The sequence below is a fragment of the Anguilla anguilla genome, chromosome 6 (assembly GCF_013347855.1).
Source record: "Anguilla anguilla isolate fAngAng1 chromosome 6, fAngAng1.pri, whole genome shotgun sequence".
Lineage (NCBI taxonomy): Eukaryota > Metazoa > Chordata > Actinopteri > Anguilliformes > Anguillidae > Anguilla > Anguilla anguilla.
Window position 1 is genome coordinate 17412891 of NC_049206.1, and position 13757 is coordinate 17426647.

At 43.7% G+C, this 13757-nt stretch overlaps 1 protein-coding gene across 1 annotated transcript; it reads right to left on the reverse strand.

The window, feature by feature from the left end:
• Nucleotides 1–1608: 1608 nt before the first annotated feature.
• On the reverse strand, nt 1609–13568 carry LOC118229638 (microtubule organization protein AKNA-like). The gene is made up of 21 exons (XM_035421774.1): nt 13438–13568; nt 12733–12999; nt 10555–11858; nt 10288–10362; nt 9652–9775; nt 9096–9223; nt 8960–9019; nt 8639–8772; nt 8097–8262; nt 7567–7706; nt 6257–6409; nt 5783–5882; nt 5386–5486; nt 5000–5193; nt 4360–4510; nt 3926–4099; nt 3468–3778; nt 3065–3202; nt 2506–2632; nt 2264–2423; nt 1609–2077 (listed from the first exon to the last, which is right to left on the reverse strand). The coding sequence occupies exons 1-21, from the start codon at nt 13448–13450 to the stop codon at nt 1907–1909; spliced, it is 4191 nt and encodes a 1396-aa protein (XP_035277665.1). The 5' UTR covers nt 13451–13568; the 3' UTR covers nt 1609–1906.
• Between the last annotated feature and the right edge of the window lie 189 nt (nt 13569–13757).

Sequence of the window (13757 nt, forward strand, 5' to 3'; positions counted from 1 at the left end):
CAGTCATGGGTGAGGGAGCTGCCCCACGCACAGCCCTGGGCGTATCGCACATCAGGTTACACGGTGTCCTACTGAGGAAAATGGATGACAATGGCTGGCAAATGGAGGCTAACACAACAGTAAAACTGTCCTCCATTTCCTGTGACTCAGGGTGTTAAAAAGACCTTGAACTCTGGGGTGGTCAGTGACGATCTGCGGTACATGTTGATCATATGTAAAAATAAAATCTGCGTAGCCCATCCTGGGTATGGGCATCTGATGCAACCCCAGGGAAATGTTAATTTGGCCAGGTGAAGCACACCAAACTAGTGGCCCTTTGAGGGCCACATCGATGGAAAGATATTTATAATGGCTCAATATGTGTGTTCAATGCATGGATTTATAATGTATGAGTTAGTCTTGCCTTAAATTGAGTGAACACCTTAAAACCATCTTACACTAAACACTTTTGCTTTGAAATGTGGGCAGTTTTCCCTCTAAAAACAATACTAATTCCATCTTTTTCATATTAGAATGTTATTTTGTCTACGTGTCCAAGCTGTGTGGATATGATTCTTAAAGTGTGTGTCCTGAGTTTATCAGAATTGCCAAATAAGGCATGAGACACGTGTTTGTGTCTTTAAAATATATTTTTTGAGCTTTTCACAGGAATCCAAGATCAAGTAAGCAGACAGATAATCCTGGAGCCTTGAGGATAAGGAAGAGATTTGTGTCTTTTAGGGACTGCACATTGTAAAGAGCAGGGGACTACCAGAGAGGCGGTAACCATCAGGAAGCCTGGGTATTTTTTAAATTGCAAATATCTATGCACAGAATACCCAAAGAAATATAATATTCTACCACAAAAAAAAAAAACTGTACTTGAGGAGGGGAGGCACCAAAGGGCTTTAGTGGTGTTGAAGAAGCAAACAAGAACAGCTCAATAGAAACTTAATAACACAGGGTTTTGTCTGTGATGTCCCGGGCCAGCAGGACATGGGTGTCAGGTGTGCAGACTCACCCGTGAGGACAATGGGCTCTGCTCATTCTCAGTGGAAATGATAAGGCACTTGTAATGTAATATGTGAAATATGACCCACTTTCTATTAATTTGGATTTGACTGTATCCATTTTTTAATATATTATATACTGTAAATGTATATAATGGGTGCTTTTTATAATGCGATATAAACTTTTGGGGGTATTTTGTAAATAAAATTTACAGAATTCTTTCAAAAAACCAATATAGTAATAGTTGCAGTTGTACTGCTAGTAAGGTAGGTTTTGGTTCATGGGTATTTTATTTTTTGTTCTGTATTACAATGGGGACATATTGGTATTGCAAATTTACATTCTAGGCATTTAGCATTAACCAAATAGAGTTGGGGCACCACCCTGTGGTAGGTTTTGCTGCTGCAGTCTCTGCCTCACTGCATTGTGTCAGTATGACTTTGGAATCTCTGCAGTTAAATACTCAGTCAGTACACTGAAAGAAAGAGACAAACAAACATATGTATATTTATGAAAAATATATTAGAGTCAGATAATGTATAAATTATTAAATATGACAGACAAAAATATCACACATTTATTTAAAGGTAAATGTCTATATAGATATATAAAGCCCTTTAGAATTTCTTTTTAATGTATATCAAATGCAGTCCATGTAAAATTCTTTCACTGTAGAGGTTGCCTCTGGACACTTCAATTAATATGTTAGTATCAGCGACAGCTAAGTGGGACTGCTTGAATCCCATAATGGCCAGAGCTACCATGCGTTGTCATTTCGAATGAATCACTGACTCACTTGAATGAATCACGACTCCACAACCAGGCGCCATAGCTGGCTCTAATAGCAAGTCGCTGATGCCTCACGATAGTTCCACGCGTTCTGCAGGCCGCCGAAGACTCGTTGCCCTGTCGCGAGTCACGAGTCTGAGTTTTCACGCCGCCGCCGTGGACAGAGGCCGCTCAGCTTCCTCTGCAGCTCCGCCTTGGCCAGGTCAGCCGAAAGGCTCTGGGCCATCCTGTCCGTCCTGCGCTTCATGCTCCGCGCGGCCTCGATGGCGCGGTCCAACGTCCTGCTGATGTCTTCGTCCTGGACAAGAGAGGGACACTTGTAACAAAGCAATGCACGTCCATATGTGTCCATTTTGACAAGTATCAAAGCAAATGGCATTTCTGTTGAGTGTGGGGCTTTTTCCCTTTAACAGCCAACAGACGTGAGTGGAGTACAGCTCGAGTATCTCAGTGGACTGATGCCTGCCGGAGCTGGAGCTCTCACCTCACTCCCTCTGTACGTGCAGGGGCTGCTGCTCCGTGAGGAGGCCGGAGCTCTGCCCCGCGGCCTCTGGAAGTAGATGTTGCTGGGCAGGAGGGCCGAGTCTGACTGGGTAGAGCGTCCCCTCTGCTGGCCCGCAGGCTGTGGCTCCAGGGCCTTAAACCTGAGGGTTAACGAGCGTGGGTTAAGTCATGTGACTCAAAGGCATTTAGTGACTCTACATCAGCAGTAAAACGACCATTTACCCTGCAGGCAAACTGTAGGAGGAACCGTAGTTGACTTGCAGCAATGACTTCTGTGGGGGTTTCATCAAATTTGGATGAGGGCTCCCATCTGAGTGGATGGTTTCCACATTCCCTGTTGCCAAGATAACTGGTAACATACAAAACATGAAAATCCATGACAACCACAAAGCATGCTATAACAATCCTGGAGAAATTGGCTACCTAAGAAAGAGTGTTAAGGAGTGGGGGTAGGGAGATCCAAGATTAATTCCAAGATTAGTTATTTAATCCAAGAGGAGGCTCTTTTTATCAGAAGTGGGGATTGTATTTCTCATTGTTTTTCTCCAGAGTCCAGTAGAAAGGCTACAGTTATGTTCACCATGTCACTACACCGCTGTGGGATTTCTATACCTGTGGCTAGCTGGCTAGACCTCTACATGGACTGGCCAGGTTCCATTACTGTACTTGTACCTGACTGTGTTAAGCTCACTAAAAACATCTCTATAAACCCAGAGTGGCAAGCATGCCTGTCTTCTTACTGTACGTCCTGGAAGGAGGGGGCAGAGCAAAGCAGACGAACCTGCGGACTCGCGTCTCGCACTGCGTGGCCTCCCTCGCCTGTCGGAGCGGGGATGTGGCCTGCCGTCCCCTCCTCTGCCAACTTGATGCGAATTTCTGGAATGTTCTGGCCTCACAGATTGGCAGGAGTCACCCCCGTCTGTCGCAGCGCAAGACCCGTGCAAAAATAGGAGGGGGACATACAAAACTAGGTCATTTCTATATGTATTGTCCTATTGAATGCAACCCATCACGCCATACATATCAAAAACCCTTGGAGCATGTGTCAGATTGTTTCAGGAAAGACAATCCACATGAAATTCGGTCTTTGTACAAATATCAAACTTGCACCAGACACGGAATACAGGGTGTAATATCGGAATTCATTTTGGCATTTCCGACATGATAACAGATATTTACGCCTTAAGGAATGTATTGTTGTGTTTTCGGGAACACCCCAACAAACGCTCTCAAGCTCCACCTTGATGCACACACTGTTTTCACACCAGATCTCAGAGTTTTTGTTTTATTTTGCTCATGCTTTACACTATTAATCACTGAAAACCACAACAAAAACTGCAGACGAAATGATTTTAGATTTGAAAACGAAGTCAGCCACATTCGAGTCTTACTTGGCTCCATATCTGAAGAAATCCAGTCTTCTACTTTGAGGAGGTCTGAATCTGTATTCATCAAAGTCTCTTTCCTATGTCTATACCCTGAATGCCTCAAGTCACTGAGGTGCAATTAAAATAAAAACAAGCGTTAAAACAGGGCACATAGTGCATGCATCCCAATGACACTAATCATCTGCATCAAACAGCAAAACGCGCTGCCTGCTCACTGGCTAGCATTGACCGCGCATTCAGGGAGGGCTGAATACCTGCTGGGGGAGGCTCTAATGTTGGCCCTTGACCTGGATTTGGGCCTCTTCTCCTGCTTGTATCTGGATGCCAGGTAGTCCATCCTCTTAGTGATGTGAGGCAGCTGAAATAGGCTTTCCTCAAGTTCCTGTTTCAGCCTGGCCACCTCCGACTGCAGGGCTGAGATAGCCTCGCTGAGAACCAAAGAATCAAGGTGGGAAATTATTATAATTATATATTTACTCCATAATTATTATTAGTAATTTCGGTAGCAGCAGCAATAGCAGCAGTAGTGGTAAGTAGTAATAGCAGTTGTAAGTAGCATTAGTTGTAGTAGAGGCAGTATTAATATAGGGTGCGTGTTGTGCTTTGTTTCAGTGCTTGCTCAGAGCTTCTTGCTACACTGCAGTGGTCCAGTCCTGTGTGTGCTGTGTGCTGTGTGCTGCACTCTCACTTGTGGCAAGAGCAGATGTGGCCGTGAGCCTCAGCTGGTGCCATGCGCCCAAGTGGCCAATCGTTGGAGAGGCTGAGCGTTTGAGGGGGCGGTACCAGATGGCCATCTGTGCCACACTGGCCAGGATGCCTAGAAGTGTGAGATCCACCTCCTGGAGAATTCGAAAATCAGAACCATTATGTCATGCAATGAAGACACAATGCTGTGACTTCAGGGACGGGGTTGTGAAAGAGACCCACAACCCCAGAGTTTTACTGTTTTTACAGTTTGTCACATTAAATCATTTCCCACACTGTCTAGAAAAAGTGAAACCCTGGAAAAGCCTAGGTTTGGATGCACTGGGTGTTTCTAAATCAGCTCACTGTCCACAAACAGCGTGTCATTGACAGATCAACCAAAGCGATTTCCTGGGTTTAATTTTCACACACTTAATGATATTTTCTATTTCAATTTTTAACTCATGTTTAAATCTCTAACTAACATGTTTATTATAGCACGTACACACAAATATGTAAAATGAGGACAACAATGCAAGTTATAGATGCTTTCCAGGTGAACCTTGAGCGAACTAATCAGCTATTTAATTAGTTAAATACCATCATTTCTCTTCAGCATCACAGTGAAACAAAGGTTTGCTCACCAGTCAGACCGGTGTTAACTCCTTCACTGCCATATGCTCCATGGTCCACTCCGTTCATCTGCTGCAGGCCTTCACCTGGCTTCCATGACAATGCATTGTGGACAGTGGTCGTCTGCATAGCAGAGCTGGACGCTTCGCTGTCTGAGCCACTCGTGTTAACGGGACTGGAGTACTGTTCAGAATATAAACGTGACCTGTGTGCAAACAAAGCCAGTTAGTGTGAATGATTCTTAAAGGTTTCAAACTATATATCATATACTACACTGCCCACAGGTTTCTCATTTCTCTGCTAGGCCTGCTTCCTGCTTCTTCTTCATAAATAAAGCAGCTGACCTTGTTGCGGAGGACAGGCACGTGGTTATTGGTGCTGAACATGTCTACCATACCTCTCTGTCTCTGACTGGGACGGCGGTTGTTCTGCAGCCGGAGGGCTAAGGTCCGAGCTCCCAAACCCACTGTCTGTCTCCGGTGTCACTGTTCTCTGCACCTCAGAAAACATCACAACAGCCATATTTGTATTTGAGAAAGCGAAATGTTCAAAGTGAATCTGGTTAACTGTGGTAAGTCCAGCTCAAGTGGCCATATGGGAAACAAAATAAATATATTCGTTTTGTTCAACTGGCTGTCCTTAATTTCTGTTTTGGTGGATTTGGCAACATCTGTGGTGACCGGTGGCATATGGCATTTTTAAATATGAAAAAATTGAGAATTGGCACTTTAATAATTCAAGTATTAACCCAGTGTCTAAATGCTAATTGATGCCTGTTTAAGCTCTGTGCCTACCTGGGACACACTCTGTGTTTGAGGCAAGAGGGTCTGTGTCTGTGTGACAGAGGAATGAGCAGCATTCCCTCCACAGCCCCAGGGCAACACAGGTCCTGACCTGGGACAGACATAAACAAACAGGATAATGAGCGATAAACAAACATCATTGACAAAAGAAACCTGCCCGGCACTTCCCTTTCAAAGTGTGATAAGAAAGGTTTTCCTAGCATTCAAACACTTAGTTCAGTGCATAATAATATACAAGCTTAGTATGTAATAAACGTACATAATATAGTATTATAAAATTGTAAAAAGGACTTATTTAGTATTATTTAGACTTTTAAAAGTTCTCTTGGCACCGCCAGACAACATATTCTGACAATTAAAGAAAGCACAACAGGTCATACAAGTGGGCGCAGACCAAACAGTACAGACAAGCCTAGCGTGCATGATTGGCGCAAAAAGTGGCAATAAAAAAAATAAAATGCTAACCTTTCTGATGTCTCCTGCGGGCTAGGGGGCGTCATGCTCTGCAAAGGCAGATGTGCTCCATTGCGTGCTTTCCCCGCGCTCGGGTCGGCTTCCTCTTCCTCTTCCTCCGCACGTATGCCAAACCCAAGCCTCTCCAGGGACGGGTCCAAGTGGCTTTGGGAACAAGGACGGTACCTGAGAGGCTTCTGATACACCCCCTATACCCTCATGGCTGCAAACCGACCCCTCTACCAGTAACCTGACCCCCTCGAGAGGCTAGGCGTGTGTCTGCTACCGCTCTCTGCTTACACTGCCTGCCAACACCCTTTCTCCATTGTGAGCAGCGGTTACTGTGAACTGTCACTCCACCTCGCCTGTTCTTTCTTTACCAGAGGACCTCAATTGGCCACAATGAATTGAAAATATCTGCAGTTTAATAAAAGCCAGGCCTACACAGATAAGGCCTTTGTTCAAAAGATGGATCACTTGTCTTCACCCCATCTCGGTCCATGATGTGTTATTGACGCGATAACGCAGAGGTTTTCAGTCTTATCCAAGATGTGCTAGTGTGAATTCACACCTAGTGTGAATTCACACCTTCTTGTGAAAGATTCGGACGCCCTAGCAATATCATCTCCCCTGAACAGGTCTCTGTTGTCATATGGGTCAGACGTACCGGATGTGAGCTGATATAGTATCCAGTCAAAATGAGTGTGAGAGATACTTTACCACAGGGGTATCACACTTCTGAGTTCCTGTTTTTTTGTTTGCACCAATTAACCTGATTGGACTTAATTTGTCCAGTTTGTTAATTAGCTACATATTGCCAATCTTGCATTATGATGACGCAATAGAAACATGTGAAAACATTGCAGTAAGTTAACTGAGGACAGGGCCGTGTGGAATCTTTGACTACTGTTTTGTATTCATAAAGACTGGCACTTTAATAATAATAAATAATAAAGTTATAAAATTAAGAAATTATAAGGCTGATCAATCCGTAGTGAGTTTTTCTTTGCTACTGTTACCCCAGGCTTGCCTTTATTTTAGACCCAAGGGTATGTTATGATAAATGCATTCAAATAGTCACTCTTGTATTATTTTTTCTTTGCCAATGTCATCATAGGGTCAGGGAATTACTTTCACTCTTTGCCCCTGTTGGTGCTGGGTTTTAAGGTATTTTAATTATGAGTTCTTTTACTGTGCATAAAACACATAAATATTGATTGTTTTATTTATTGACTGCTTAATTGATTAATTAAGAATATACCAACCCTCCAGGAACTGAGCTTGCCCCACCGACCTATTGAATTACACAATAGCGCACGTACTGAAGACTGGTACTGGTGTGTCCGCTGCACTCTGGTTTATTTGCGGGATCATCATGGGTCTGCGGAACATGAGCAGGTGCATGGGGCAACCCCGCCGTGGCTTTCTCTGTCCCCACATTCTCTGAGGAAGAAGATGGCTCCTGGAAGGTGATACCACACACAGCATTAGACATCACCTGCAACAGGAGCAATGATACAGAGTCTTATGCGCTGCACATTCACAAATAAGGGATAGCCTTACCATGCTCACTCAATGGCTAATAATCTTTCGCCATAACCTCTGAATGAATGTTACACTGCATGGAGGCTTTAGGTTCTCCTCTGCTCCACTTGCATAATTGGCCATGGTGATGGCAGGTAAAATGAACATGCAAGCATTTGGCTTACACTTGGCCAAGTACTGTTATGTATGGATTCTTGAGTATTCAAACTCAAGCTAGTTGTTATAGCTAGCTGAGATATCCATTCACAGCACATGTGACTGGAAGCCTGGAGGGTTAAGAGTTTTAGGTGGGTTTTTGGGGTTTTACCTCACACGCTGACGGTGGGGGGGAGAAGATGGCGTCCGGGGGCAGCGAGGGTGCAGGGGCGGAGGAGGACGCAGGGAGTGAGAGCTGGCTGCGGACGTTTCTGTCGATCAGCTCTCTGATGTCTTCCAGGCGCATGCCGATCCTAAATATCTCCCCTTCTACTGTCCTGTATTCACAAAGCCGAAACATCAGGCTGTCCGGGCAGCTCTGAAGAGCAAAAAGCTTCCTCTTTCCTTTAATTGCAGTGAGAGTTTGGTCTCAAGGTTTTTTGTTTAGGGAACCAATGTCTCTTAGCTATCTTGTGCTGTGCTTGTATATTCTTGAAGAAAGTTAAAGGCTGAGAACAAGCCATTCAGCCCATCTAGACTTGTCATTTTGCCTGATGCCTACAGAGCACATAATGCAATGGAAATCCTGGGTTTGAAGACTCCAAGGGTCTGTTATTCTACTATAATACTTTGTAAGCTATTTCATGCATTATTAACAGTCTGTGTGAAAAATATTTCCCTGCACAGCCAGTGCAGTCAAATAATCGATCTCACCTCTCCGGATCAAACTCCCCTGTGTTTGTAGCTAAGCCCATGTAATTTTGCATTTCGAGAGCTCGGTGTTCCTCTTTCTTGGCAATATAATTCCTTTCAAGCTGATCCTGAGCATCCATCAAACTCTTAAAGACCTGGAACATAAGGCTAAATTCAAAGCCTTGCTCAACCCTATGACACCATGAGAAAGAATATAAAAAATATCCAATAATTAATTTTTTAAAAAGACATTGCGTAGCCTGGATGTAGCACTCGCATCTGTTTTACACGTAAATATTAGATTACATTTGCAATAAATAAATGTGAAAAAAATAAAATTACCATCTGCTGTTCACTAACTCCAATAGACATGAGGTTCAGACAGTTTTGAAAGTCGTCCACCTGAAGAAACAAAATCACTGGATTAGTATTTATTTTGCCTCTGAACCGGTACTACTTTACTATACTTCCAGGCTACCTTTTCCATGTACTGGTTTATAATTTCCATGAGTTCAGTGGTCATTTTTTCTCCCTCGCTTGGCTGTGATTGGTCTGTCTGTGCAGGGCAGGTATCCAGGTGTGGATCATCCAGGTTTTCAGGATGCCCTATGAACAGGCCAGGTGAAAATAATTACGCCTATGCCAAGGTCATAGATATACATTTGCATATATAATAAATGTATATTTTTATAGAATATGGTATGAACTGGAATTTATATCTTGGTTTAGCATTTATGATAGCCATACAGTTCAGATTACATAAACCCCACAAAAATCCTGCATTATATTACTACACAGAAAAAATAACATATAATATATGATATGGCTTTGTCAAACAGGATAGCTGGACCAGTCTGTGGATTTTTTTCAGTTCTCTGACACAAAAGCATGACTTGCAGCCTCTGTTCCCTCGGGAAGCTAATATAAAATTCACTGTGCTGTTTTTCATAGTGCATTTCTACCGGCTCAGTCAAAGCAGGAGCAGGAGTGACTGTTCACTTTGAAACGCAGTTGGTGCAGAGGGGAGCCCTTGCCTCTGTAGGTGGGGTGACGGTGCTTCGCGGGCTGGTCCAGCTGGTGCACGCTGGTTTCAGGGACCTGAACCTCCAGCAAATCCAGGCCCTCAAAAGCCACAGTATCTACTGGGCCCTGTGCCTGCTAAGGAGAAAAGAAGGTGCGGTCACAGAGTCCTACACAAAAAAATTGCTTATTGAAAATCATATCAACCAGTGATGGTTACATTCATTGTAAGTATACAAAACAAAACAGGAGGTTTCTTCAAGCAAACTTTTGAAGTGTCTAGTCTTAGAATTGTAATAAATAACAGGTAAATGGCCTGCTGGTTTGATTGTTCATTTTGTTTTTCCCCACACGACTTAGTAGTGCATTAAATACAATAGAAAAAGTCATACAATCTTATAGATTCATAAATAAAAAATAAAAATGTTATTTTATCATCCCATTAAAAGTGGTCCCCGGTAGCTTTACCCAAATCTTTGTCAGAAATTTATACAAACCGGAAAAGCTGTTTATGTCTTTCTGGGATTCAGCCGATAACTCCCAGTCATGACCAGGACCATTATGTATAACAGACTATGACCCAGTAAAATATAAATATACCCATTCAAAAAGCAAGGGCAGAGAAAAAAGAAAAATGTGTTCAGACTTACTTTAGTGCCAAGTCTCATCTGATCAATCAAGTTTTCTGCCTCTGCATATTTGGTTAATAATTTATCATATTCAGCCTGAAAGAGAATACATGTTTCAGATCTCTTGATACAGTACCATGCACATCAAACAGATTTGAGGTTCAAAAAACTGATTTGGATAAAACACAGTATGTTTCTTTCAAGCTTGCTATATATTATGTCAGATTTAATTAAAATGTCTGGAATCATGCTAATATTGGATACACAAGTACTTTGAAATCAGTTCACCTGTAAATGCTGTACAAGCTCGGTTGACTTTGGTGCATCTTCATGATGCTTTGGCTGGTCACTGAAGACGTATGGCGTTTCAGATGGCTGAATGGAGTCCTCCAGGACTTTGTTAATGAGGTCCACGGTAGCCTTGCAAGAGGCTGGGGATTTACCCAGCATTCCTGGGGAGGACTGGGCCCTGAGGATGCCTGGCTGGTGACAGACTGGTTTTGCGGCACCGGCTTTGGGGATTTTAACTTTGGGGGCCACCTTGGAAAAATCCGGAAGGGGGTAGTGAACTTGGCCTTGTCCATATTTGAGCTCATTGTAAGACCGAGCCCTCCCTAAGAAAGAGTTCTGTATTTGGACCCCATCGTTATCTGGGTCAGGGCTCCCAGGCCTGCCATGCTCCATAGGTTCCTCAACAGGACTTACCGCTATGTCACTTCCTGTAGAAGGGGTGTCCTCATTTTCCTGAGACTCTTTGGCTTTCTGCTTGCCCTCCTCCTCAGAGGCTGTCATCTTGCCCTCTTGGCTCTGCCCACTGTTGTCTCCTGGGGTGATGCTGGTGTCCCTGCCTAATTTCAGCGAGAGAAGGGCCTTGCTCAGTGTGGTCTCATCCACGCTGTCGGCAAAGGACACCTCGGGCATAGTCTCGGCCTCAATGTACAAGCTGGAGTTGAGCAGCTCATCCCGAGAGAAATGCTGAAGCAGGAGCTCTTTGATGTTTGAATGAGCCGCAGCATCATTAGGTTGGCTCCGCCCAACAGCCTCTGTGGGCCTGGTGTAGCCGTGAACCTCTGGAAGACCCTCGCCTCCCTCTGCGACCCACATCCTGCAGTCAGTAGTGTGGATCCCTCTAGCAGATGGGCCATACATCTTGCCTGCCTCTTCCAGAACCAGTGAAGGAGAGGTATTGTCCACGATGGCCTGGTTAATTGAACCAGAATCTACTGTTGGAGACTGTGCAGGAAGCTCGTCCTCCAGTTTAGCCTCTCTTTCACTCTGGTCCATAGTGCCGAGGTCTTGTTCACCAGTGGTGTTGCCGAGATCCAGGCTGAGATCGCCGTCATATGGGAGGTCCTCCTGCTCTTCCTCGCTGGTGTCTCCTGCTTCCTCATACTCGTACGCTAGTGACGCCTCCATTGTGTTGGGCCTCTGCACAGACACCCTCATCTCACTGCTCTGAGCCCCACCCCCTTGGACCAAGCCTTCCTGGGCCCCGCCTGCCTGGCTGCAGCAGCTGTTGTCGAGGAGACTGCTCTCAGAAAAAGTGACCTTATCTTGGGTGTCTTCACGTGAATCGGACTCGTCCATATTTTCTGCAAAAACAGTTTATTTGACAGCAAACCACAGCAAGTTGTGTAGGTGAAGAGTAATGCAGGATCTAAGTTGCATAATGCAGACTTACTTAAGATATTTTATTTGAAAAAGTAAAATTAACTTCCAGCATTAAGAAGGATAACACAAGAAGACCAAATTTAATAATATAATAAGGTATTAGCCTAATGGTTAACCAATAAGAAATGGCCCTACTAACCAATGATCAAACATGAACCAAAAACACATACCTGATTAAAATAATACAAACTATTGGAACATGTTATCATAAATGTATGCTGAATTTTTAAGATCTACAGTACTAGGCACATACAATAACTGTCACTCATTTCCTATTAAGCAAACTGGTTGTAAAAACACGTTGTCACATATAGTACATTTGTACCTATATCCTAAGACATGCAGGGTAATGTGAGCCAGCAGGTATAATAATAATATAACAGGGAAGCTAACCAGGTAATTGTGTAGTGCCTATTCATTTTCATAAAATTGTAAATTCACCCATTAACCAGCAGAGGGGGTTCTTACAGTCCACATGACGCAGCTTGACAAGAAACAGCAGCAAATTGTCATGGTAAAGAGCACTGAAGAGCGGTAGCTGAATAATTACTTTATTAGAGAAGGAACCCTTTAAAACTGAGCTCAAGAATGGGACACATATTAAGCTGTCACATTAACAAATTCAAAATCATATGCATGAAGGCATGCCCCTAACTGTTTTAATGATAATAATACAAAATTACTGGAGGAGGCTATTATAAAAATGGGTGCTAAGTTTATTAAACTTTGATATTTATAATCTAAACCATTAGTCGGGTAGCTCTGTTTAATGTGTGAGTTCAGGTTCATCCTCACCACTTAAATGAAAGCTTGCTTCTGGCGCGGAATCCTGTGACAGGCAAATGTTGAAGGTGCCCTGCAGGTCGTTGAAGTGGAGGCTCTCATTGTCGCTGAGGTCAATGAGTATGGTCTGGCGGATGACCCTCTCCCACAGCACTGAGGACGGCCTTTCAATGTCTACACTCTTGTCCTCGCTGTCTTCCCCCTCCGCTTCTGACATCACCTCAGAGCTTCCCGAAGAGTTGCCTGCCGCCGTTGTCTCAGCCATCCTTGGAGCAGCCCCTGTTGACGGCCCCAGTTCATCAATTTCTTAGCAACGAGGGAAAGAGAACAACAGCCAATAAAAATGTAAAACAGAGTTAAATTATTGATGCATTGTTACATTGTGCTCTGAGGGAAAGGGGAAGGGAATACTCACGCTTCAGCATGTCACTCAGGAGTAGGGTTATACCACAAGGTGGACAATGTGGCAGTATATTTATGTACTTCAAGGCACGTGAGAAATCTGAAAGTTCTTGGTTAGGAACTGATTATAATATTTCTCCCGAAATGTCAAATATTTGGTTCCATCTACTAAATCAAAGGAGCACAACGTGCTGAAGACCAGAATTGTTAGGTTCACTGTGATCACTGCCTTTCACAGGTGACGTTGGCTAAAGCTGCTGTATGCTAAGGACCACAGAACTATTCAAGCGGAACCATGAAAGTCTGAAAACTTACTTTGCGATGCCATTGCTCACTCAGCGATCCAACCTGAGCACGATATTCTTGCAGGATTCAGAGAGACAGCCTGCTTATTGTACCTTCACAACAGCTGACAAATGACAATTCCTCCTACAGTTCATCCCCCTCACACGTTTCTGAATGCTGAAACTAAGCAAGCCCGCTGTCCATTCATTAATAATACACGGTCGTACCGCTTCACGTCTGGAATGACATAATGTAGTCAAGTGGGGAGGAGATTCGTTGCTAGGTAACGTGAAGCCTTCGGACTAGTGAAGGGAGTGAACTGTTACAAATAAAAATAATAATCACACTAG